Below are 25,000 nucleotides of genomic sequence, written 5' to 3'. Positions count from 1 at the left end.
CTGTGAAAGTGGATCGCGCGGTCATGGGATCAACAGATCAACCTTTGCAGCCTGGGCGCAATCTAAAAATAAATTTTAAATAATTACCATAGGACATTGGGTTTTACAATCTTATCATATATTCTTTTGGTCAGCTACAATCACAGGGGATTATATCACCGCAGAGATCTTATTCAAATTATTTCTATCATTTAAAGTAGGGGTGACGAGGCTTAAAATCGCACGAAATACAACAGTTCCCAACAACAGTTCATGGCACCAATAACAACAATAAACATGAAAAAAATGTCCATTGTTATCAACCTCGTTCCCGGGGTCTCTCTTCTCAGCCTCCTTTGTCGAATTCCATGTGTAGTACATGAAATACCTTGCCGTGAAACGTTTTGTCGATGCTCGTTTGACCACAAATCAAATGCGTGCTGATCCCCTCAACCGCAATGGTAACAAGGCCTACATTTTCTCCCCTCCCTTAACACATATTTGGTCTACCTGCCAGATTTTGGGAGGCAAGTGACCAGCCTGAACCAGGGTCTTCCTCCTCAACTACAAAGGAGTCAGAGAAGAGAGACCCTGGTAACGAGGTTGCATTCTGATTGACTGAGAGAAATGCAATTTTAAGGTAACACAGTGCACAAAAGAGGTAATTGCAATTGCTGTGTAGTCACTCTGTAGTGAAACGAAAACAAAATTATTTCTAACTTAGTATAAGTAAAGTAATAAGATAGGATGGGGGCATTCTCGTTTATTGATCAGACAAAAGTAGCACCGGGATAGTTATTAGAACACAATAAATGTAAGAAACAAAACCACGGAAAGTTTCTAAAACAACTCTACATACCAGCAGAAAACTGTCTAACAATAAAAATGTGAAAAATTATATTTTGATGCAAGAAAAGTAAAAACCCAAGCATTCTGATTTGTCAACTATCCGCAAAGAAAGTCACAGATAGCCAATCAAATGCGACCCATGGATGACGCAAATGCGAGCGATGCTTGATTTTTTTCATGTATATTATTAATATGAAATCACATGATTTTTATCGTGCAACTATGAAGCTGTCCTCGTGCAATTTTGTTCATCTTTGAGAAAATTTACTCGTGCCTATTTATTCTAAATTGCACTTGAAACCATGTGATTACCAACACTGAAACAAATGAAACCGGTGGCTTATACAACAAAAGCTAACAGCAGTTCTTTTTACAGCCCAAGACAATACTGAAGCTCAATGCCTCTCCCCTTTTATGATTATGCTTCAGGTTGCCGTCGTGTATTCCTGTACAAGGGCCTTACAAAATCACGCTTATTCTTATCTGCCGTTTTTCCTCATTAACACACTTGACCTTGGTAAGGTATGTACAGATGTCAAATGACTGTATCAATCTGCCATTTTATAATCAAAAATAATATTTAAAAATTTAAACTCTCTAAACTTTAAGGCCAACTATGCAACATCCTTTTTTTTTTTCAAAATTTTGTAATTTTACGAATATTATTTACTATATGAAAATGCCAAGTTCATTGGAAACAGTTGGGTGTAAAACTACAATTTTTTTTTTCGGTTTTCAGGAATCCATTGCTTATTTGCCGCTCATTATGTTAATTAGTGCCACTGTATCTTCTATATTTTCAAAGAAGCTTGTTGGGATAATTGGAAACAAGGTAAGATAAGGCTAGATAAGGCTACTAGGTAAGATCAGGGACAGAAAAGAACACAAGCAGAAGTCCATAGCCCACAAGTCTCGATCTGCGATCTGCGATCTGTCTGTCTGTTTAAATTTAGCATTAATCCATTTTTAGAACGGCTACTGGTAGATTTTTTGCGGGAAAAAGGTGGCGGTATTGTATTCCTTGCAGAATTCAAATTATTCCATTAAGCACGAGCAATCCCTCCTGCGACTGCTTGGTTGCAAACCAACAGAAGCGTTGCGGTCATCATGCCCAATCTGATTAGCCTTAATCTGGCGGGACCCGTATTGTAATAGACCTTAGAGAGTTTGAGGGCCCACAGACGTATTTTTCGCGCGTTGCTAAGGAAGTGAAATGTTACTTCCGGTGACTGACATCATATCATATCGTAACCTGACCAGGAAACCTACTCACAAGCAAAAATCACCGAACGAACAGTTGTTTGCATCGAAGGCTTTTCCTCGCCCTTCCTTGGACTCGTTCTCCGATGAACTGCGCATGAGTTAACGAATTGACTTCGGGGTTTGAGGAAAAGCTAAATTTCCGGCGGTCTTTAAATTGAATTATTTATTTTTTGAATATGGCACGTTTCACCTCCAAATACAGAATATAGCTAAGCATTGATTTTTTCAAATCATCCTTTTTGAAAATTTTATGGGTATTTCAGTATCGTTTATCTCTCTAAAAAGAACATTCTTCAAAATAAAAAAGAAAACCATGCTTGGCTGGATGCAAAAACGAATTCAAATTATGAAACCACTGAATAAAATACCCAAATTGAGTAGCACGTAGACAAATTTAGAGTTTTCTTTTACTGGTCACGTGACCATGGGCGCGGCATGATGACGTCATATTTAGGGTCATTGGTTTACAAAAGTTGGAAACTGACCAAAAAATGCCAAATTCTCTCAAATTAGTTAATTATTACATCCTTAGCAACGCACCCCAAAAAATACGTCAGTAGGCCCTTAAGCAAAGACGACGGCTACGGGTACGGCAACTCCACGAAGCAAGAATATTATTGGTTGAAAAAGGAAAAATACTCGTGCTGCACGTGCAACACGAATTTCTGTGCATTTTTCTGCCGTACTCCACAAAACAACAACGTGAAATCACCACATTTTAGGCTTTGACGACAACGTGAGCATATAAAAAAGAAACAGTCATTTTCTGTTTTGACTTTAAAACCGTCCGTACCCATTCGCCTGTATTGTAAAAGGTAAACAAGACCGAAAAATCGCGAAATACTTGCAATAGTGCTAAGTTATATATTGGACTGACGTTTTCGTTGCCGTAGTTCAGATTTCTCGTCAAACCAGTTTTGGCCGCCAAGCTGAGACTGCTTCCCACGGGACGCAATGAAGCGCATCCTTTACAAACATTTCTGAAAATTGCGATTACGGCGATGGCTATTCACGTCAACACCTTTAGTAATTTTGGAGCAATTTTAACGATGTTGTATTGATTTTAGGTGCGTAAGCTTGATTTATTTGATCAAATTTATTTTCGCCCAGAGCGGAACTTTATTATTGAACGTGTTTAAAATATGATACTGTTACAGTAATAGCAAAGAACTAGAGATCAAAGGAAGACTTCGAAATGCGAGAAACTTTTTTCTGTCCTTACTATTTTTCGTCCATAAATCCTCCGTTCCCAGACACAGTTGCAACAAATGCTTACGAGTTCAACTTTTTTAGTTAATTTCCCCGGCCGCTCTCAAACGAGCTTGAATATCTACAAGCGCTCTCATGCGCGAATCGATAAGCAAAATAATTTAACTACAATTAATTAAAATGTATCTTTTCACGTTGTCAAAGCCGTTATAGTGCGTGAAGGCACTGAAGCAACACACGGACCATCGAAACAGTTTGGCCTTTTCTTCTCGGGCCGAAGTCACCTTGCTTGTCGCAACAGCTTCCTCGAACATAATGTCCAATCAGCGAACAAGTACAAATTCTGTCCCAATTTGATGACATGGAAATGAGGTTCTGGGGTCGTGCGACCAGAGGATTTCTTTTTGTCCTCGACTGTTGATTTGGAATCGCTGAGCGTTCTCTGCGATCTTGAAAAAAAAAATTCCTCTGGCACCCAAAGTAGAGCATGCCATAATGTCTTTTGAAACAATAGACATCAAAATGGCTGCCGTGTCTGCAAAAAGGTCCATTAACAAATAGAACGTGGTTCAGCGCTGTCTGTACTCTTATCGACAACGATATTCGTCATCACAATGAACAAAATGTTGTGGGCTCATGATGCGCAGCTTTCATACTATACGATACTCATTGAATTCATATTAAAATCGAGTCAAAGTGCTCACTCAGATATTCGTTGGTTTCCAGTCGAAAATCGTTGCACTGTATCGTAGATATTACCGTTCAATACCTCGGGTACATTTTTTATCGAACATGGTTATGTTGGTGTTATGTTTATTGTTTGTAATATCCATACTGGCAGTACTAAACTAGCAATAAAAGAATATAAACAAATAAAAATGGATTATGCACTAGTCAATTGAAACGACGACCCCCGAAAAGTAGCGAGGAATGTAACATTTGTACAGTGTTACATTTTAAACCTTCTTCAGTCCCTCCTGTTTAATCCCGGTGTTACGCAACGCTCAAAAACGTGATAGCTGCCACAGAGTTTTCAAGACGTATATTTAGCAAAAAAAAAAAAAAAAAGAAGCCAATTACTGCAATTGCGAGCACTGTAAGACCACAAAGGCAGAGCCAAAACAGTTGAAGTTGGAACGTTTTTCCCAACTAGGACTCAGGCCCACTCTGTAAAGGTTAGTGCTACAAGCCCCGCGAAAAGTCGCCGCCAATTTGAACAAAATTGTCACTGTCCCGGAGAAATAAAATTTTACAAAGCTTAATTCTACCGCCATGTCCTCGTTACTTCCCCGCTATGCTGGGGGTCTGGGGGCCGTGGTTTCAATTGTCTAGTGCATTAGTGAGGTGCCTTTGATTCCTGTTTTGTCTCCATGAGGAATTAGGAAAGTAGTTGAATATTTTGCGAAGGACCTTTTTGTACCGTTTTCTAGTATGTAACTAAGGTATCGCACTAGAAGTATTTATACAATATCAGTATTATGGGATATACTTATACTTATACTTTCTTGCTGGTTAGCCAAAAGCAGCGTGACTCCCATAGCTCCTGCCAAGGGGTATTACCTAGGCCTGCCGGTCACCCATATCATCCAAGTATTAACCCCATCCAACATACCTTGACTTCGGTACAGAATAACTACAATTCCTGCAATACCGGTGAAAATAGGAATTCGGAAAAATTGCTACCAAAATGATTTTCTGTTAAGCAGATGTTAATGAGCAGTCTTTTCCACCACCCGTTCTAATGTAATCCTTGTCTTAGACGACTGAAAAAAAAAACTGAGGTCCTTCGAACAAAACAATGAAGTTTCCTCACGACCCCTCCCTCCTACTCTGGGACAAAACCACTGCAAATAATTAAAGGGGGAGGAGGAGGAGTGGGTGATCTCTTCGAAGGTGTAGACCATGTTAAATAGACCATTCCATAATTTTTAGTGCCATTTTGGTCGGGGGGCAAACTGGGATAAATTTGTCCGGCTTTGGACGGCTTTGAACCGCTGTAGCGCCGCTAAAAGGAGACAGATTTCCTCAGTGATAGTGTTAAAAGACATTTATACTGACATTATTTTCATGAAATATAAAGAACAGATTCAGGCTACAACGACCATAAACCAATTTTTAACATTCCATACAATCCCTTCTAAAATCATCACGGCAAATTGCTGCGAAATTAAAAGCAACGTGAGAAGATTTATTATTCGAATTTACGGACGTCATACCTTCCTTAATGCCTTATTTTTTGTTGAATGAATGAATGATATATTAATAAAACTATTTTAAGTAGTGGTAAAAGTTGGAAATCTGTCTCTTTTTAGCGGCGCTACAGCGGTTCAAAGTTGGCCAAAGTCCCATGCATTTACTGTAAATTTAGCCGTTTTTGCCCCCCCCCCCCCCCCAGACAAAATGGCGGTCAAAAACCGTGGAAGGGTCTATTATCTATATCGTTAAATTTGCTCGAAACGTAATCGACCTTAAAAAGATCATGTTATACACTCCTTTTATCGAGTGATCATGTCTGCTCGTTTGCTAACATTCTTTTAATTTTGAATCTGTTTTAGGGGTGTTTTACCATTGCTGCTCTACTTGTTGTCTGCTCAGGAGTGATGTCTTATTTCATCACTCAATCCAACACAGTCATGATCTATCCTGCTGTTGTGCTTCTCGGGCTTGGCTTTTCCTCGATGCTCGTTTGTTCCCTCAGCTTCGCAACAGAACTAATTGGCGAAAACAAGGTGAATAAAGTTCAATTAATTTTTCAGCTAATTTTTATTGACCGTTTCGTATTATTTTCATAAGTTCTAGAAGATTTTATGAGAGAAATTATTTTGGGTTTGATAAAGCCGAACAACTTTGGCAAAACAACACAACATGGAGTGGCTGTCTAAAATCATATCCAGGTCTCCTCCGTTATTCCGAAATTCATTTTAAAAAACTTTATTATAAAACATTATAAAAAGTTTTCTGGGTAACGTTTGATGTACCCCTTTTCACGATGTTTTCATCTTTAGTGTATATGTAATAGCTTTGTCTTTTCAATTTCAGAGAAATTCTGGTTTCATATTTGCCGTCATGAGTTTGATGTCATATGTTATTGGAGGGACCTTGATCCTCGTGGTCCAAAACTTATTTCCTGAAGGAAGGTGAGTCACTGCTGGAAAAACGTTGAGAAAACGAATCAGTATATTGTTTTTGTTGTTGTTTTTTTTCAACCAATAAATAAGTAACAAAAGAGCAAGAAGTATTTTTAGTAAATTCTTCACAAAAGTACATCTTGTCTAACTAAAATTAGGAATGTCGTAAAAGAGATAATATTATTGGTTATCATGGTGAAAAATAGGAATGAACTAGTATTGCGAGGGGACCAAGAAACACGACAACAAAGACAGACATAATTATTTGCGTAAAAATATATGCACAAATAGTGCTGAAAGTTATTTGAGACTAGGAGTAATCTCGGATTATTGAAGTGCTTTCGAAGGTCGCTTGGAAGCAAAGAAGAATGGTAAGGGAAGAAATTCAATCTTATAAAATGAAGTTTGAGGATCTGAGCATATACTTCTCGAGATGGTTTCAATAAGCGCCGAGTACTATCATTCAAGCCACAGGACTGAAATACTTTTCCCTGAGCTAGACTTCGCTGAATCATATATAAGTAAGCTGGTGCGTGTCTTCAAAATAACTGCGCAAATGGCCCCTTGAGAGGACATGTCGTTTGCTAGTATAATACTAAACCCAGAAAGATTGAAGAAAATAAAAGCGAATCGAGTAGCTTCGCCACCGAGGCTGACATGTTGATCATTTCCTAGTTTACTTTAACTGTTTTTTTCACAGCAAGTTAAAGCGCGAATTGCAGTGGTCATTAGTTCCATTTTTCGTGTGAATAAACTACAGTAATATATATGAGACGGTCTTGAGACTTGACATTGATCAATACTTTAACTGCTTTATTCACTGCTTCACTTCAATCACTGTCGGGCGAGGTTGGTATCTGGATAGGAAACCAGTGTACGACACGTGATTGGCTTTCGTAAACGCCGTATGAATCGTAATTGGAATACTCATATTCCACGGAATCCTGCCTGACCATTCATGACTTTTTATGAGTAAAATCCTGGGAGCAAATTATCATTGATTACGAAGTGCGTGCGATGAAGAACTTTGGAGGTTGGAATCACTACACGAGCGGAGATGCCGTGAAGAGGATGCATTTATGTAAAGAACGTCTATCGAAGTATGAAGTTAGTGGAATGTGGCTAAAACAAGGAACGTTTGGAGTAAAGAGGCCACTAAACCTTTCGAGACCTCGATGAATACTTCCTGCGATTGATAAATCTGCGTTTGATATGAAAAATGTGTTGAAACGAAAAAGGAAAAGATAACTTTACCTACGGATCGACGAATGCACAGGGATGATTCCACGAAAGCAAGAGATCAGAACTACCAGCTAATGCCGCTGATCCTACTTACTGCATCTTCCCAAAATCATCTCCAACCAGCGAAAAATATCGCGGTGAACGGATTGAGCTAGTGTTGAAAAGCATATATAAAGAGCCCAGGTCCCACACGGTCACGAAGATAGGCTCGCAGCAATAATATATATGATCGTTCACAATTACGAAGGTCGTATAATCGACTACCGTTAAGTCCACTCGGTTTTTTTTCCAAGTGTCCCCGACACATTACGGACTTAAATTAAGCGGAAATACGACGGCGACTCTCACGAAAACGTCACCTCAAAATATAACTTTGCACTAAGTCTTCAGCCGTGATTATTCCGTCTCGTTCACGTCGTACAATGTGGGAAAAGTATCCTAAATATAATTTAAATACGAGCGGTTTCAGAGTGAAAAAATACAATGAAATATTTAAATTTGGATGCTCCCGTTGTCGTCAAAACCTCAACTTTGGCGATTTCACGTCTTCGTTGTGCAGAGTACCGCAAAAATATGCACTCAAATGTGTACTGCACATTCAGCCGATTTTAACCATTGATCAGATCACTGTCTTTTGGCATTGTTGTTTCCGCAGCTGTCGTCGTTTCATAAACTCCCTTTTGTCTGTAAAGCGCACTATTCATTTACCGGGGATAATATTCATCATTTCCTACTCTACATTGTACCTCCAAAGTACTACAACTTGTTCTCCTATTTCTGTCTTCAGTCAGGATACGCATTGCACAGAGTGCGGAGATTATATGCGTCATGTGTTTTGTTTCGTGGCCAACGGCCTCTCAACTGCCGGTGCTTTGGTTGTGCTGCTGCTCCACTGCATTGATGGGCTTCGAGGAAGGAGGTACTAAATTGTTCTTAGGGTATTGAAAAACGTCATTGCGTAATTCGTATTTTTTAAAATCTGAACACCGTCAGGGAGTTTTCTTGACATCCAGGAAGTCAAGCAACAGAGCTTTGCATTGATCATCGCTCCAACCAAGAGTCAAACAAGTGAAAATCAATTTTTCTTCCTCTCTCAATTTTTCCCTTCCACTTTGCCATGACCTTCGCAGGGATGTTAAATTGAGTAATCTGGGTGTCAGTTTTCTCCTCCCTAATAACAAAGAGGACAACAGTTCCCAGTCTCTGCCGTTTCAGCATATGTGCCAGTGGCGGATCCAGACCTAGAGGTATGGTGGGGGCCCGCTCTCGAACATTTTGTTTCTGCCCTTTCACAGTTTTGGTGTTTTGTGGTGTTTTGGTGGCTTCGGTCCAAAAATAACGGAGGGGGGGGGGGGGGGGTGGGCTCCCCTTGATCCGCCACTGTGTGCAAAAAAATATTCCATGTTTGGGCAACAAATTCTCTAAGCGGTTTTCCTTCGAACACATTTTACTGAAGTCGTCTCAAAAACTTGTAGAACATAACGGCCAAGCAATGAGTATATAGACCTTGTTTTCTTTAAACTGTATGGGTAACCTAATCTTCTCGTTACTTCAGTTAATAGATAATCTTTAACATTTTTTAACAGCTCCTCGGCCAGTGAAGATTCAGAAAGTTCCTAGTCTTTTGAACAAAGGTGAAGATCCTGACCAGTAGATTAATTTTGCTTTTAACAAAGACGTCAGGAAGAATTGCAAGCGCCAGAGAGACACTGGGTCGAGTCTACATTGAACAACTCCATGCGAAGATTTTCCGGGGATCTGACGATTTTAAATGCCCACCTTCAACCGACGGGCATTGGGTGGCCTGGAACAATTTTAATATATGAAAATTTCGCCAAAGCTGAAATTCATCCAATCAGATCGCTATGATAAGCAGTGCGAATTTCCATAACAAAAACAAACAGTCGAAGAGCCTTTCGCTTGAAGGTCGGCCTTTAAAACCAGAAGAAGCAGAAAGCGACGCGATTAACAATTAGAATCCTACGAAATTTTCATGCAGCATATTCTCATAGCGCGGGAAGATTTTGTAGGCTGTGACTGGCTTTCTACTTATCATTAAATAGTGGAAAAAGGGGCGAGGTATCATGCGATTACCTTAGACACTCAACTGAGTTAAGAGCGCTTCACAAATGCAAAAATTCTCGCCCCATTTTCTCCCATACGAAGCAAGTACATATCATTCAACTGTAACTTGTTCACACGCACTTCACGGTGCTGGTGGAGAGGTTGCTCGCAGATTATGTGCGTTTTTTGATATTGGTTAGTGTTAAAGCCTAATCCCAAAAAAGCAAATAGCGCGATAAAAGAATCGCAAATTTCCCCAAAGAGCGAAAACGGTTTTTTTCTTGGTTTTTATTTGTTTACCGAATCGAGTCAATCACTAATTAAGTGCAGGACTATGTCCAAAATGAATGCAAGTCCAATTTTTACATCCAACACGAAGTGTCCCTGTAAGTCTAAGCATTTCCTACCTATTTCTAACGAAGGAGGGTGGCGGTTATTTTTAGGTCAGGGTAAATGGAGGTCGTGCGGCCAAGCGGTTAGGACGCTTGCCTTGATTTCCGGAGTTCCCGGGTTCAAGACTCGTTCTGACCACTCGTTGAATTTGTTCCCGGTAATCCGTGGTTCAACTTCTCGGCCGAAGTTCTTAATAGCTAAATGCTTTGCCTCCAATCAGTTGGGTTTCTTAACAGTTGTTGTTGTTGTGTTCCGTCGTTTCGTTGATTGAGTTTCATTGGCCCTGAAAAGCCCTTATAGACCACTTTTATAATGGCGGCCAAATAAAGTATTCCTTTGTTTTAATACTGATAAGCCTTTCTAGCTTCGCTGTGACGAGCAAATTTCGAAAGAATGTTGGTTTTAAAATGAGGGCTGTAGGTATAATAAACATAAATACAAAATGCTGAAATGGTATATGAAATGAATGATATATGAACTGCGGATATGAAATCTAGTGAAGCTATGATCTTCGCAGTTAGGAACGCAATTTTTGCAATTGCGTGGAGAAGCTTGAAAAATTCAGGACTTTGAACCCGTGACCTCGCGATTCAGGTGCGACGCTCTAACCAACTGAGCTATGAAGCCACTGACGTTGGGAGCTGGTCATTTGTGGGTTCTAATGGTCCCGTGAGGAATGAATCAATGATGGTGACCAGCTCCCAACGTCAGAGCGTCGCACCGGAATCGCGAGGTCACGGGTTCAAACCCCGTTGAAGTCCTGAATTTTTCGGGCTTGTCTACGCAATTGCAAAAATTGCGTTCCTAACTGCCAAGATCATAGCTTCACTTGATAAATACAAAAGGATGTAAAAGCGGTCGCCATTTATGAAAGTGGTCAATTAAGTATTAAGTATTTATTCTTACTTGAGAAGAAGCATTTGGGGGACATTCTGCGACGTTAATTGCATGGTCTGTATCGCGTAACACGAGTGATGTTGAAGTTGCGGACATCCAATTGTTTGCAATGTAAGTGTAATAAGGCAACCGAGTCTTCTTTTTAAGCCAGATTGAAAACCAATGGATCATGAATATACATTTACATGTGCAAACGAAACTTGGTTGATTTAAAATGTAAATATCTTTTCAGAGGCCTAGTGATTAAGGACACTGTTCGACTATTATTCGCTAAAAAGTCACTTTCCATATTGGAAGACAAAACTTGGTCAAGACATTGAACTGATTCAGTTTGTCCCTTGTAACTCTGCCTGGATTAACCACAAACGGCCCTGAAACTTCTTCATATTAAGCCTAAGATTGTGTTAAGAATGAACATTTTTTAATCACGGCATTTCTCCATTGTAACTTTCGCTAACTTTGTAACCTGTTACGAATAAAATGAATAAAACTGATTGCATGAAATCTTCACTGTATTCGTCTGTTTTTGCAGTTGGCGAAACCTACGCCGTATAAGCCTCTTTATTATATAGACAGGAGTGTTTTACTGGAAAATACACCACTCATAAAATCCCGAATGCCTATTTGCATCTGGTGTGCAGCACTTCCTTGCAGACCGGCTGCAACGAAACAACTAGTAAGTCACTTTACTGGGTTCTCTGCGCTAAAATCAGTAACAGCAGGCAGGGGAGATATATAACTTCACCAGCGTCAACGGCACTACTCAATTGACGTTTTCCGGCGTCCAAACATGGCACTAAGCGCTTTGGACAATTTTTCATCGTGTAATCTTTGCTTATGTTTTAGAATTCGAAGTTGCTCTTGCACTGCAGAATTGCATGGAGCAAGCGTCAAAGCCTGAAAGAAAAAATAAAAAAATAATAATAAATAAAAACGTAAACAAAAGAAAACAGGGACAAAGCAAAGGAAACGGTAGACTAATCGTGAGTAAGACTTGAATCACCGACTTAATTCCAACAGTTATTTTGAAAACTGGCAGATATTTTAGCGCCCGTGTGCCGTGGAAGAACGTCAAGGAAAGACAAACATTGCGGTGCACGAGAGAAAAGCGCCCATGCAATGGAATTACAAGAAGGACACAGGCAACTCTTGGTATTTGAGTGCTCTCCACAGACACTTCTCAAGGGGCAATAACTAGCAGGAACGTCGGAAAGTTAAATGCAGCAGTTACTGTATCTGATAACAGCAAAACTGAATTTTCCACAAAGAACTATATTTTTTCTCATACATTAGGCGTTCTTAACAAAGTAACGGCAACTTGGAGTACGAGATTCCATTTTAAACCAGACGCTTTCACGGGCATCTGTGATCCACGGCTTCTCCTCTATCACGTCATAAGAAGGCTTTGACAACGTCTGTTGGGTAACAAGCGAAATGATGACAATCTATCGTGTAGCCAAATCTAAAGGTCTAAAGGTCCCTAATGAGATGAGCAGCCCTTTGCTCTTTCTGCTCTCAATTGCTGTTAAAATTTGACCGAATGAAAACATGGCCGCCAACAAATTATTCTTGGTAGCCTGACCAGCCTTGTTAACACGTGTAAAACTGAAAGAATTTTGGTTGTAAAACGAGGCTAGTCTGAGTAATTATCACAAAGACAAAAGAATAATTTATTGGGCGTCATTTTTTGCATTCGGTCTATACTTTAGATGTTTGACGGCGGATCGTGCGATGAAAAGGACGCTGCAAATTACGGCCCGATTTAAACGGTTTCAACATTTGCTTTAACGTGCATTGAACACTTTGTTGAACCAAATGTTCGGTGCGTTTGAACAGGTCGTCCAGCAATGTTGAAAGCGTAAGAAATGTTGAAAGCTTGTTGAAAGCGTGTTGAATCTAATGGTTCAACATCGATTCGAACAACCGGGCGCCGGAGAGAGGGAGGGAGACTGGTACTTTCTAGACGCTCTCCAAACCTTTTCTAAATCTTCCTTCGCCTTCTCATATTCATTCAAACAAACGAATGCCTGTAGAGACAAATAAAGAAACTCGCCATCTTTCTCCTTATTTAACTGAACACTGTTGTTGTTGCATTTCTCCATGCCACTACTGTTGGGCATTTGTTAGTTCTTTAAATTCAAGTCAAGTAATTGGAAGAATGCAGACTGAGTTTGAGGATTGCTCAAATCCCTAAATCTTTGCAGTAAAATTTTGTGATATAATTATACTGAATTTTTTTTCTTGTTCATCAGTGGTTTTATAAATTAACCCATCTTTTTTTGCGGATGATTTTAAGCCAATATGTTGTGTCCATTCATACCCGTTTGTAAAGCAAGTTCAGACCACACAATACGGTATTCGTTATCTTTGTTTTTCTGGTGTTAAACTTTGGAATTCGTTAGCTCTTGATGTAAAGCAGATTATTCCTTTTTTCTAGATTCTGTCAAAACAATAAGAACTCTATGATTGACCGGTATAACAATGATACTGATAATTAATTAGCTTCATTTTATACATAATTCAACCAATCACAAGTGAAACCAAAACCAATCGTGGCTCGCGCGTGCACATTTTCCCGCGCTTTGTGTCGGCTACGTGTAATTACTTCGACCTTTGATTGGTTTACCGGATTGTCTCCGTGCTTTTTGATTGGCCAAAGTAATTACTTTGGTTCTGGTTTTACGACTTGATTGAAACTCGCTCTAATGTTGAAAATTGGAAGAAAATAATTACTTCGTATTGGATGTCAAACTGGGCGTGCATCTAATGGGCCATTTCCGCGTTCATGTCTGCCTCCTCTTCAAAGCGAGTGTACGTGTAAAGTTTTTGTTATGGTGATTACTTCTACTTTACATATGAATGAAAACTTCACACTTAGACTCGCTTTGAAGAGAAGGCAGATATGAATTCGAAAATGGCTTATTGTTTGCGTTTCTGGACATAAGTGAGGGTCTTCGTGAGCTTTAAATATTAAACCAATCGAAATTCGTTTTGCGTTAATTTGACAACATTTATAAATTTCGTACATATTCATTAAAAATAAGTTGAAATTGTAAAAAGTGACGCATGTAACAGGCATTTTAAAAGTAAGGATATAAAAATGACAAAAAAACAAAAAAAAAGCCAATCTGTGGTTAAAAGCCGTATTTGAATCTAGAGCATCCACAAGCAAAGCCACTGATGTTTCATGTTGAAATTAACTCTTAGCTAAAACTTGTGTGCAACGGAGATGCGAAACATGTTTCAGGTCAGGCATTGTACCGTGTAACATGGTCAGTTTCGTGAAACTTTTTTTGAACTTCCGTTGTGAGAAAAGTTTCAAGAAAAGTAGAACCACCTACTTCTGCAACGGTGGCAGCAATCGCAGTGGTGATAAAAACAGGAGTTTCACCGTGTAACAACACTTTGTGAAACTGGTCTCGCTCAATCTTGTTACGCTACCCTGCGGAAGCCAATCAGAAACCGGCTAAGGTCATGGAAACAACACTTCGACATCATTTTCAACGTTATCGAACGAGTTTCGACCTTTTATGTCACACGATGCAACGCCTTCTGAAACTCGTTTTGCCGCGCCCTTTCACACAAGTTTCAGCTAAAAGTTTCAAGGACGAGGCCAAGCCACTTCCTTTCCTGTTCCTGTTTTAATCCACTTAAGAATCCCTTCACAGGGGCACCCAACGATAATTTTCGGTGAACTTTGTGTTCGGGAGAGTCAAACTATTCTAAGAATGTCGGTTCTAGGTTGCAAAACAGCTCAATATTTCTTTACTAAGACATTTCCTAAAAGATTCGTTACCAGAAAAAAGTACACCCTTACGTTTTCGGAAGGGATATTTGTGCAATTTTTGGCATTTGAAAAGGTCACCTAGCAGTTTCGGATGAGGAAATGGTCGGGTTGGAAGTCCTTAGAAGGTAACGTTCAGCTAGCAATAATTTCTGAAATGAAGATATCGGTCCATAAAATTCTCGGACACTTCAGTTTTCAGCTAAGATATCCGAACAGATCAAATTTCTCTTGGTGATAAAAACATCTCTTTAGACAGTCTAGAGCCTAGATATCTCACTCAAAGGCTTTTGGCTTAATTTGCTCGTTGGGTGCCCTTGACTTCAGTTTACTTGCAAGTGTCACATCAATACATAACAAAAGCTTCACAACCACTTGTCAATCAATCCACTGTTAAATTGACAGTGTGTGAACTTACCTGGCCTCTTCTGAAGAGAGTCTTAAGATTTGTGGGTGACAACATTGCAAGTACCTATAAAGGAATAAATGCGTGGTCAGACCCATGGATCAACTACAGTAACAATAATGAAGGGTAAAAGGAGACACGGGTGGCAATAGAAGAGAGAGGAACAATATAAACGAATAACACGTAGTAATCGTAACAATGACATGGCTGATCCAGTCATATTTATGGGTCTGTCTTATTGTCATAATGTCGCAGGCTCCTAGCCTATCCGTTTTGGAAGATGTTTTGCATTGAAGAGGACTTTGTGATTGCATATATGAGTGGATCCCTTTATTATCATTGGTTTTCTACGTTTTACGGCACATTGAACTGAGAGCCTCAGAAGTACCATGGAGAAAATGGCCAATTATGTTCCCTTTTAGTAGAGAAACGAAAAACATTCATATGCTTGACGACGTTAGTAACCTATGATGTTAAAAAGTGGTGGACCTCAAACACTTTTTGCACCCATTAAAAGCAGAATAACTGTAAGGCAAGAAAATCATGTAAACTAAACTTAAAACGAATGCAACATAATTGAAAAAGTTACGATTCAATACCCGATGTTTTGACGCTCCTGGCTTAAGTGTCTTCTTCAGGGGTGATGATCTACAGTGTAAAGCTGTTTTCTGGCACTAAACTAAACTTTTCCACAAATACTGGAGGGTATGACCTTTAAGTCATAGACAAGCTGCAACAATTACTTAACAATAAAATATTTCTAACCTTTGTACAGTTTTCAGCAACAAATTCAAACCTTTCAAGCTTTCCCTGGCAAGCTGCTAAATTTAGGAGGCACGACACTCTTAGTTGTTCAAACTCATCTTTGCTATCGTCAGGTAATTTGTCACCAATTAAGATAAGCTGCTTAAGAGCCTGGCTATACCGTCTGGATGCACCAAGCCAATTGCTGGCCTGTAAGAGATGTGAAGACGGATGCAAAGATTTTTGTTTTAATGTCATTATTTTATTGATTTTTGTATTTGGGAGCTTTACATTACTTTTACTAATGCCAAGAAGCTACATGTATTTAAATGGAAGGCTATTTATTGCTTATCACCTGTCCGAAATCATCCCAAATGTATCTTATTGTTTTTAGAATTTTGCATTGAAAATAATTCACTTTTTTATTCACATTGAAAGATGGGAAAAGAGGTCATAGTTTGATTCATGACCAAGCAATGGAGGGCAATGGATCCGATACCAGGTTGATGTCACATATTACTTTGCATTGCTGTTTTCAAAGTACTATCACAATGCACAGCAGTCTGTGACGTCAACCTAGCCGGTAATAAACCCACTCCTCTTCCTTGTATGGTCGTACAATGTAGATCAAATTACAACCATTTTTCCACTTTTAGGAACAGTGACTTTGAAGAAGAGTGTTAAGCACACCAAAGAATTAGTGTTAAACAAGTGAAGAGAATTGTTGAGAGGAAAGGAATTTTTGAGGCGATCGACACTTTAATCATTAATAAGCAGTGTTAGGACCCTTTTGTCCTGAAATATTATTTGTCAAATTAAGTAAAATGTTTGATAGTAATAAACAATACCTAATTTCTGCAGGTAGAGTCCACAAGAAACAATTTGAGGCAATGTTGAGCAAAATTAGAAAAAAAAATACAATCTGATATGGGAACTTTATTCATGAGCCTTCCAACTAGTATTCAAGGAGATGGGAGTGGTGAACTGAAGTTAAAAATAAATGAAATGACAGGCAAACGTTTGTAAAGAAGAGTAGGGAGAAGATATGAAGGAGGTGGGGAGGGGAGGGAAGAGGAAGAGAGAAGAGAAAAAAAATGGTTTGGCAGGGAAAAAGGGAAAAAATGAGAGAAAACTGGAGAAAAATTAAGCATTCTGAATTGAGCTTTAGTCAGACATTAATTAATAGGGTTAGCTATGGAAAGTTTCATTCTAATAAATAAATATTATACCTTAAAGCAGTCTGTTCCTTTGGCTTTGTGGTGCTTTGCAACTGTTAGCTTTTCTTCTGGAGTAGTATGCCATGGGTCTTTTGCCTGCAAAAAAAAAATAATAATAATAATAATAATAATAATTACAGAAATTGATCAAAATTGTGTGACTGTATAGCAATTAAAAAGGTGGTCAAAAGGAGAACAACATTATCCACTGCATAAATCCCCAATAAGCAGTCAACTGTGTGATGTCTATTCTCAGATGATCTCTGGTTCACTGGCCAGGCCTTCTGATATTACGCGATGGTGCGATTTCGCACAATCGACCTCAAATCGCATCCGATCGCACAATTCAAGAAAAATCGCATAATTCACAAAATGACGTAATAAATTCATAAAATGAAACATAAATCAAGACGTTTCTTAGAAATTCCTGCATAAATACGCCATTTTAAAGATGATTTATCTTGGAAAAAGGCTAAAAACCTTTGTCACCTGCTTTATTTTGCATGTCGGGGACCTGGTACGAGTCTCCTTCTATTGGTGCAACACAAACACGCCCTTATATACACACCACTGAAATGACACAGTTGCCTTCCCTTGTAGAAGAGATTTGTGAAAAATAAGTGAAGTTGTAAGTTTTTCGGCAAAATGTAGTTTCTTTCGTTGAAAACTGATAAAAACTTACTCATGGATAAGTTTGTTGTGAAAACGCTCGCTTTTGCTTCGACGAAGAAGGAAGTTCCCACATTCCGCCCGATCTGACAGCTCACAATCGAGCAAGAAAGTACCTCACAGGTACGCTCCACGTGGACGATGGACTGATGTTTTTCTCGTCGTGCAATATTAGGGCCTTTTATATGAGAGAAAATAAGCCGCGGCTTACTCTGGCCACGGTGTACAAAATACGCAAAAGGAACTATTTATACGAATATATATTCCCAGGTCAATATAAGCCGCGGCTTCAAAAAGACGTGAACGTAGATTTTGTACCATTTATACGGGGTGAACATTCGAGTCTTCTGTAAGCCGCGGCTTATTTTCTCTCGTATAAATGGGGGTATGGCCCTATTGTGATTGACCATCTTCGGAAGTTCGTGGTTGACGAGCACCTTGATCATTCATTTGGCATGTTAGCTGTGTCCTTTCAACTTTTCAACTTTTATTTATCCCAACTAATGTCGATTGAGATACATATTTACTGTTCCTTTGTGTTCAAGATGTCTTTAGGGCAGCAAAAAAGTGTTTTTCTTAACCTGAAACCGTATAAAACAACCTTAAAATTGCTGAGAAAAAAATCGCATAATTTACATTATTTATCGCATAATTGGCCTTTCTAATCGCACAATCTGCCCTGAAAAAATCGCATAATTTGCAATTTTTAATCGCACCCTATCAGAAGGCCTGACTGGCAATTCAAAGCCAACCTACACCACTGTACGAAGGGGAGAAAGGAGGAAGACAGAAATCAGCCCAGCTAATCAATTTTACTTGCAGTCTTGAGCATGAAATTATGAAGGGCACGGCTCAACAAGATCAGGCCAAAGGAATATATAAGGCACCTCACCCTGTTGCTAAATATGGCTATTGACCATTAAATTGACGAGGAGGGAAACTTGAGTACCTGGAGGAAAGCCTGTTTGAGAATGACTAAAACTCAGCCCACATGCCCATACATTGTACTTAACTACAGGTTGAGGTGGATAGCAGGGATGACCACTACACTTGAGTCTGCATCCCTGTTAACTCAGGGACAAGCGAGGAAATAAGTTATACATTTTCTCTACAATGTCATACTTTTGATGTAAAGGGGATAAGAAGAAGAAGAAGGAAAAGACAAGATTAAATAAGAATAAGGACGAGAGCAGTGATTCTCCCTGGACAAGTCAAGCAATTGCCTCTTATAAACACATGAACCATTCTGAGGCTACCAAGGGAGCCTGAATTTTTTGGCTACCACTGGATTCGAACCCATGATCTCTGCGATGAATGTGCAATGCCATGACAGTACCAACTGAGATCATTTATTCCTGTGAAGAACTCTATGAAAATGAATGCATATTTGAAGTGCGGGTAATATAGACTAATTAGAGAAACGATCCTTGCAGTATAATGGCTGGACATTTTAAGCAATTGTTTCTTATAGATACCTGACAAATACTGTTATAAATGCCTGCAGGTGGATTCACCAAGTCCTTCACAGGAACAAAATAAGCCCAAGAAATTGACCTGGTCCCGGCTGACTGGCTTCATAGCTCAGTTGGCAGAGCAATGCACTAGCATAATAGAAGACATGGGTTCGAATCCTGCTGGCACTGGAGTGACCTGCCTTTTTTATTCTAATAAGAGACAATTGTTGTTTAAATTGCCTATAGCCCACACTTCAAATATACATTCATTTCTTCAAATATTGGTAGTGTTCTACATTAATTTAATTCTTACAGCTACATGTATATTTTCCAGTGGATGATGCTATCCACCCTGGGGTACATAGAGAGTAGCCTAAAGGGGAGATAGGCCTTCGGTATTGGGTGATACAAAGACTGAAACAATATTAATAATGTTCTCCTTGCAATAAAGTACTAGTCGCTAAGAATTGTGTCAATACTGATAGATCTACCTTTAAAAATGAAAGGAGCTCAATTTCACACCACAAGTCACCATCCGAAAAACTGGCAAATTCTAGGTTACCATTTTCCTTATTGTAGGGTATGGCACAGACTTCCTTGGTGTGCATGCATTCTAAACATTTGTCAATGCTCTCTGAAAACTCATTGTCTCCTGGAAAAAAAAAAAATTATAATTTATAAAATCAGTCATTATTTTACAGTGAAGAATATATCTTTCAATAGTTTTTCATACAATACAGCTTACATATAGGACAAGATTTGTATGATCATTCTACCTTAAAATCAAAAGAGCCGCAGTTTCCCACTGTTTCACACACTCCATTTGTGGCGTTTGTGGATATCATTCATTGACCAAAATTAATGAAGAAATATTGGAATATTGTGTAAGGAAACCCTTGTAACCATGGCACATAGTGATACAAAGAGTTGGATTTTGGTGCATCTGAAGTAGGCAACGAAGCAAGTGCATGGCCACACAGAGATGGACCTCAACACAATAAAATCCTTGCCCCAGCCTCTTTGCAATTACACTATGTGGATTCTTTAATATCAAATGGTGTAATAAATAACAACAAGGGTTGTAAGAAGGGCCTATGTGTGTATATTCATTTATTACCTGAGAGGAATGTCGAGATTTTAGAAATTCAGATTGATGAACATTGCTTAAACAGCAACCAAACATGGGTGTGTACCTTCATGAGAAGACTTAAAAAATCTCACCATTTAAGTAAGCGTCACGCTTCTCAAGGTAGTCTTTAGATATTCGCCATACGATGCTCAGTCTTGCTCAGACTGGGTACTAATGAAAACCATGAGGTGCGCGATAGTCTTTGCACATCTGACACATGTCGTCATTCAAAATGGTGTAGAAAATACAGACAGTAGACGAAAAAAAAAATCTCCAAAAAGGTTACCCTAGAAACCACAGGACACCCAAGATTATGAACTGCATTCTCCTTCATCAACGCAATTAAGTTAGAACTTTCTCCTGAATTATTTTAAGACCCTCAGTGTTTATCCAGATGGGGTAAGGAATTGCTACTCCCTGATATACTCTACCACCCTGGCCAATCAAAATTTGCTTGTAGACTATTTAACATAATGTCCATCTACTCTGGGATTCATGAATTGACCCACATTTGATCTATTTTCAATTTAACGGGTGCAAACATCTGTGCCCCAGGCCTTCTGATATTACGCGATGGTGCGATTTCGCACAATCGACCTCAAATCGCATCCGATCGCACAATTCACGAAAAATCGCATAATTCACAAAAGGACGCACAAAATTCATAAAATGAAACATGAATCAACGCGTTTCTTAGAAATTCCTGCATAAATATGCCATTTTTAAGATGATTTATCTTGGAAAAAGGCTAAAAAACCTTTGTCGCCTTCGATTTCGTAAACAGTCGAAGTTCAAGGCTTATTGTTCATGTAGGGGACTTGGGTACGAGTCTCGTTCTATTGGTGCAACACAAACACGCCGTTATATACACAACACTGAAATGACACAGTTGCAGAGATTTGTGAAAAATAAGCGAAGTTGTAAGTTTTTCGGCAAAATGTAGTTTCTTTCGTTGAAAACTGATAAAAACTTACTCATGGATAAGTTTGTTGTGAAAACGCTCGCTTTTTCTTCGACGAAGAAGGAAGTTCCCACCTTCCGCCCAATCTGACAGCTCACGATCGACCAATGCAAGAAAGTACCTCACAGGTACGCTCCACGTGGACGATGGACTGATGTTTTTCTCGTCGTGCAATATTAGGGCCTTTTATACGAGAGAAAATAAGCCGCGGCCACGGCCACGGTGTACAAAATACGCAAAAGGAACTATTTATAGGAATATATATTCCCAGATCAATATAAGCCGCGGATTGAAAAAGACGTGAACGTAGATTTTGTACCATTTATACGGGGTGAGCATTCGAGTCTTCTGTAAGCCGCGGCCAGAGAAAGCCGCGGCTTATTTTCTCTCGTATAAATGGGGGTATGGCCCTATTGTGATTGACCAACTTCGGAAGTTCGTGGTTGACGAGCACCTTGATCATTCATTTGGCATGTTAGCTGTGTCCTTTCAACTTTTAACGTGGTGCACCGGTAGTGCAGAAGACCTCCTTTTTTTATTTATCCCAACTACTGTCGATCGAGATACATAGTTACTGTTCCTTTGTGTTCAAAATGTCTTTAGGGCAGCAAAAAAGTGTTTTTCTTAACCTGAAACCTTATAAAACAAGCTTAAAATTGCTGAGAAAAAAATCGCATAATTTACATTATTTATCGCATAATTGGCCTTTCCAATCGCACAATCTGCCCTGAAAAAATCGCATAATTTGCATTTTTTAATCGCACCCTATCAGAAGGCCTGGTGCCCCTTGGACACTGTGTTCCATTTTAATCATTTTAATCTTATAAAGTGAGAGAACCCTACCACAAAACAGCAAAGAACATGAAAACCACACTTAAGTGTAAACTTGTCACAAATGACCAGAAGGAACAAATATACTGTTGAATTCAAACCTAGCAGTGGAAATCCATCACCTTGTTTATGGACACATCTTGTTTTATATCAAGATTTAATTGCAGTGTCTGAATCCTTCAGTTTGCAATGACAAATGCAAATGTAAAAAACCACTTTATTATACCTTGATGAATGTTCTGACACCTAACAAGAACCTTGTTATTGCTAATGATATTTACAGTGGTGCTACTGTTCCTCATTTGGTTCCAGTCATGAGGAGTGACAATTGTATCACTGCCATTCCAGTGGAGGACATTGTTCAATTATGCTCTTATGTTGACTGTGGATATGTAATGATAGTACTTCCTTTGTGGGAATTTTTCCTAATCAGTATGAAAAGGACTGAAATTTTTACAAACATGTAATAGGCCTGCATGGTGCTGTTTAACAAGGGCGAAATGGATTGACGTCTCAGCCCCAACTATTTATTAAGGTTCACCCCCTTGTAGAACCAGACACTGTGTAATCTATGTAAATCCTATGTAACGACCATATGTAAATGGTATGTTGATATACATATATTTGATATAGAGGCCTTATTCAAGCCTATGTTATACATATGCCTCATCTATATATTTTGAAAGGAAATGCTATGTTTTAGCTAGTCAAATGGAACCTTTACATAGCATATGTAAAGGCTATGTTATGGGGTTTTTTGTGTCCAAAAATAAAAATAGTTTCAACATAGTTTCTACATAGATTTGAAACAGAAAATACACAACACATACATAATTATCCTGCTCCTATAAAATAATATTCCAGCAAAATCAGAAATGTGCTGGAAACTACAAAAAATCCATTGTAGTCAAGCTATTAACAGTTATTACCGTAGCTCACAGACAAAAAAAATAGACTACAGATTTCAAAGCAGTTACATTTTTTTATTGCATGAACCTAAACATTTAATTCATACCAAAATCTTTGGATTGAGTTTTTGTTTTAAATTTAAAAACAAAAAAAGCTTTAAAACATTTCAGATAAACCACTGAACTATAACAAACTTGTCTGCAAGGAGAGATCCCCAAATACATCAAACCATAACTGGTTGAGGAGGCAGAATTGGCTGCTAAGCATTTTTGTCTGCTGTAAAGGATCTTATTTCCTTGCTGTCTCTTTACACTCTTTCACGGCAACTAAAAAAAATACAGTACATACAATTCAATGATGCATGTAGTGATTCCTTTAAATCACTGATCATTTTTATTACAATTAAAGTGTGTGAAGAGTAGACTCATGAATTTGGGTCTCTACTTGCAAACGTCCATAATAGCTTTCTCAGGCATTTTCTGCATTGATTTAGTGACAGAAATTAGCATTTTTACGACAAGGAATCAATTGTGAATCGTAAACATGTAACTTGCCGTATGAGAACTTTTTTTCCAAATCATTTGCTGCACCATTTGATCTAACTTCATTATTCTTGTAAAGGTTTACCAATTCTTTTTACAGGGCTATAGCATTTAAGCCAAATTGAGTCTCCGAACTTCACAAATTGACTCGAAGGTGTGAAAATGTGAATTCTACATGCATGTAAATCGTTCCTCATTTTGAAGACAATAAGGCATCAAATCAAATGTTATTCCCACAACAACAACGCTTACCTTTTAACTTGAGTTGTTGTGAGTATTTCCTTGCGTGGATCAGCATTTAAAGAGTAAAACTAACCAAAAAATCGTCACCACAAAAGCGTGATCGTAGATGGAACGTTTGAATACAACCGCGCAAAACCTGCAAGAGCTGGACTGGTTACCGCTGACTGCTGACCAAAACGAAAAAGGACTCACTAGTTTCCAGTCCTATCTCTTACGTGTTGTCCAAGATGGCGGAGGATGACAATCTTTTTACGGATTCATTTTAAATGAGCAAGATTCGAAAGATACTGGAGTTCATTGAAAGAATTAAGGGCTGACTTGGAGTGTGTAATTTTCAAGAGTAATGCATCATGTTCCTTTTGGAATAAGGCCGATTATGAGACTCAGAGAGCAAGGTAATCCGTTGATTGGTATTTCTCACAATCTATTGAATACATCGGAATAAAAGCTTTCTTTTTCATTTCTCCGTGTACAGAGTGATTTTATATTCAAAGTTTGGAGCCTTTAAAGGACATTTTTTAAGCAAAATACATGTATTACGAAGAGTGAGTTAACTCGAAAGATATCATATTCACATTGGCATGCTTTGAATAAGACCAAACCTTGTTAAATGTTATACATTGTATATATATTGAAGGTTGAAGCTGAAGTCATTTTTTTAAGGCACTAGATGAAATCAAATCCTAAAAGGGCACTTAAACTTTGATTGTTGTCTCACTGGCACATTCAGTGCTATTGCACAAAATTCTCAAGAATTTCAACTCACTCAAGTGACCCTCAAGTTGAATTATTGATTGGAATTCCTAGTCCACAGTGCCCTTTTAGCTTTCAATTCCCAAAAACTTCCAAGAGTTCCAACTCACTGAGTTTTGCTGATGGCATGATTTGGAAATCCTAGGAATTTGCTTAATTTCTATGTTAAACAACATACAGTAGGAAATAGATGTAGTAGGTAAAGTCTATGTGGATTTTTATTCCCGTTTTTTTTCTTTTAGTGAGTGCTATGTAAAGACTATTTTACCCGAAGGCATAGTAAATATATACAGCAGGCCTTTGCTTTTACATAGAAAATAGATACCAGTATGTA

The 25,000-nt window shown here is 38.6% G+C and overlaps 2 protein-coding genes across 6 annotated transcripts in view; one reads left to right on the top strand and one right to left on the bottom strand.

Moving 5' to 3' along the window:
• The window catches only part of LOC138039829 (major facilitator superfamily domain-containing protein 12-like), a 151,782-nt gene that overhangs the window by 2,119 nt on the left and 124,663 nt on the right, over nt 1-25,000 (top strand). Inside the window, exons 3-6 of the mRNA XM_068885665.1 lie at nt 1,258-1,350; nt 1,568-1,660; nt 5,856-6,029; nt 6,340-6,437. Of these exons, the coding sequence (XP_068741766.1) occupies nt 1,258-1,350; nt 1,568-1,660; nt 5,856-6,029; nt 6,340-6,437 (458 nt within the window). The remainder of the gene's footprint in view (nt 1-1,257; nt 1,351-1,567; nt 1,661-5,855; nt 6,030-6,339; nt 6,438-25,000) is intronic.
• Nucleotides 11,519-25,000, bottom strand: part of LOC138042142 (peptidyl-prolyl cis-trans isomerase FKBP5-like) — a 16,442-nt gene continuing 2,960 nt past the window's right edge. For 3 of the 5 annotated variants that reach the window (XM_068887942.1, XM_068887940.1, XM_068887943.1), the window contains 6 exons: nt 19,790-19,950; nt 17,188-17,271; nt 15,980-16,168; nt 15,227-15,280; nt 13,001-13,051; nt 11,519-11,921 (listed from right to left, as the gene is read on the bottom strand). In XM_068887942.1, the coding sequence (XP_068744043.1) occupies nt 11,784-11,921; nt 13,001-13,051; nt 15,227-15,280; nt 15,980-16,168; nt 17,188-17,271; nt 19,790-19,950 (677 nt within the window). In that variant the 3' untranslated portion in view covers nt 11,519-11,783. Of the gene's footprint in view, nt 11,922-13,000; nt 13,052-13,344; nt 13,465-15,226; nt 15,281-15,979; nt 16,169-17,187; nt 17,272-19,789; nt 19,951-25,000 lie in introns of all 5 variants that reach the window. The other 2 variants (XR_011130930.1, XM_068887941.1) reach the window with 2 other exon arrangements.

The sequence above is a fragment of the Montipora capricornis genome, chromosome 3, assembly GCF_036669925.1.
Source record: "Montipora capricornis isolate CH-2021 chromosome 3, ASM3666992v2, whole genome shotgun sequence".
NCBI classification, from domain to species: Eukaryota; Metazoa; Cnidaria; class Anthozoa; order Scleractinia; family Acroporidae; genus Montipora; species Montipora capricornis.
Note: the sequence above shows the minus strand (reverse complement) of the source record. Positions and strands in the feature narration are given on the sequence as shown.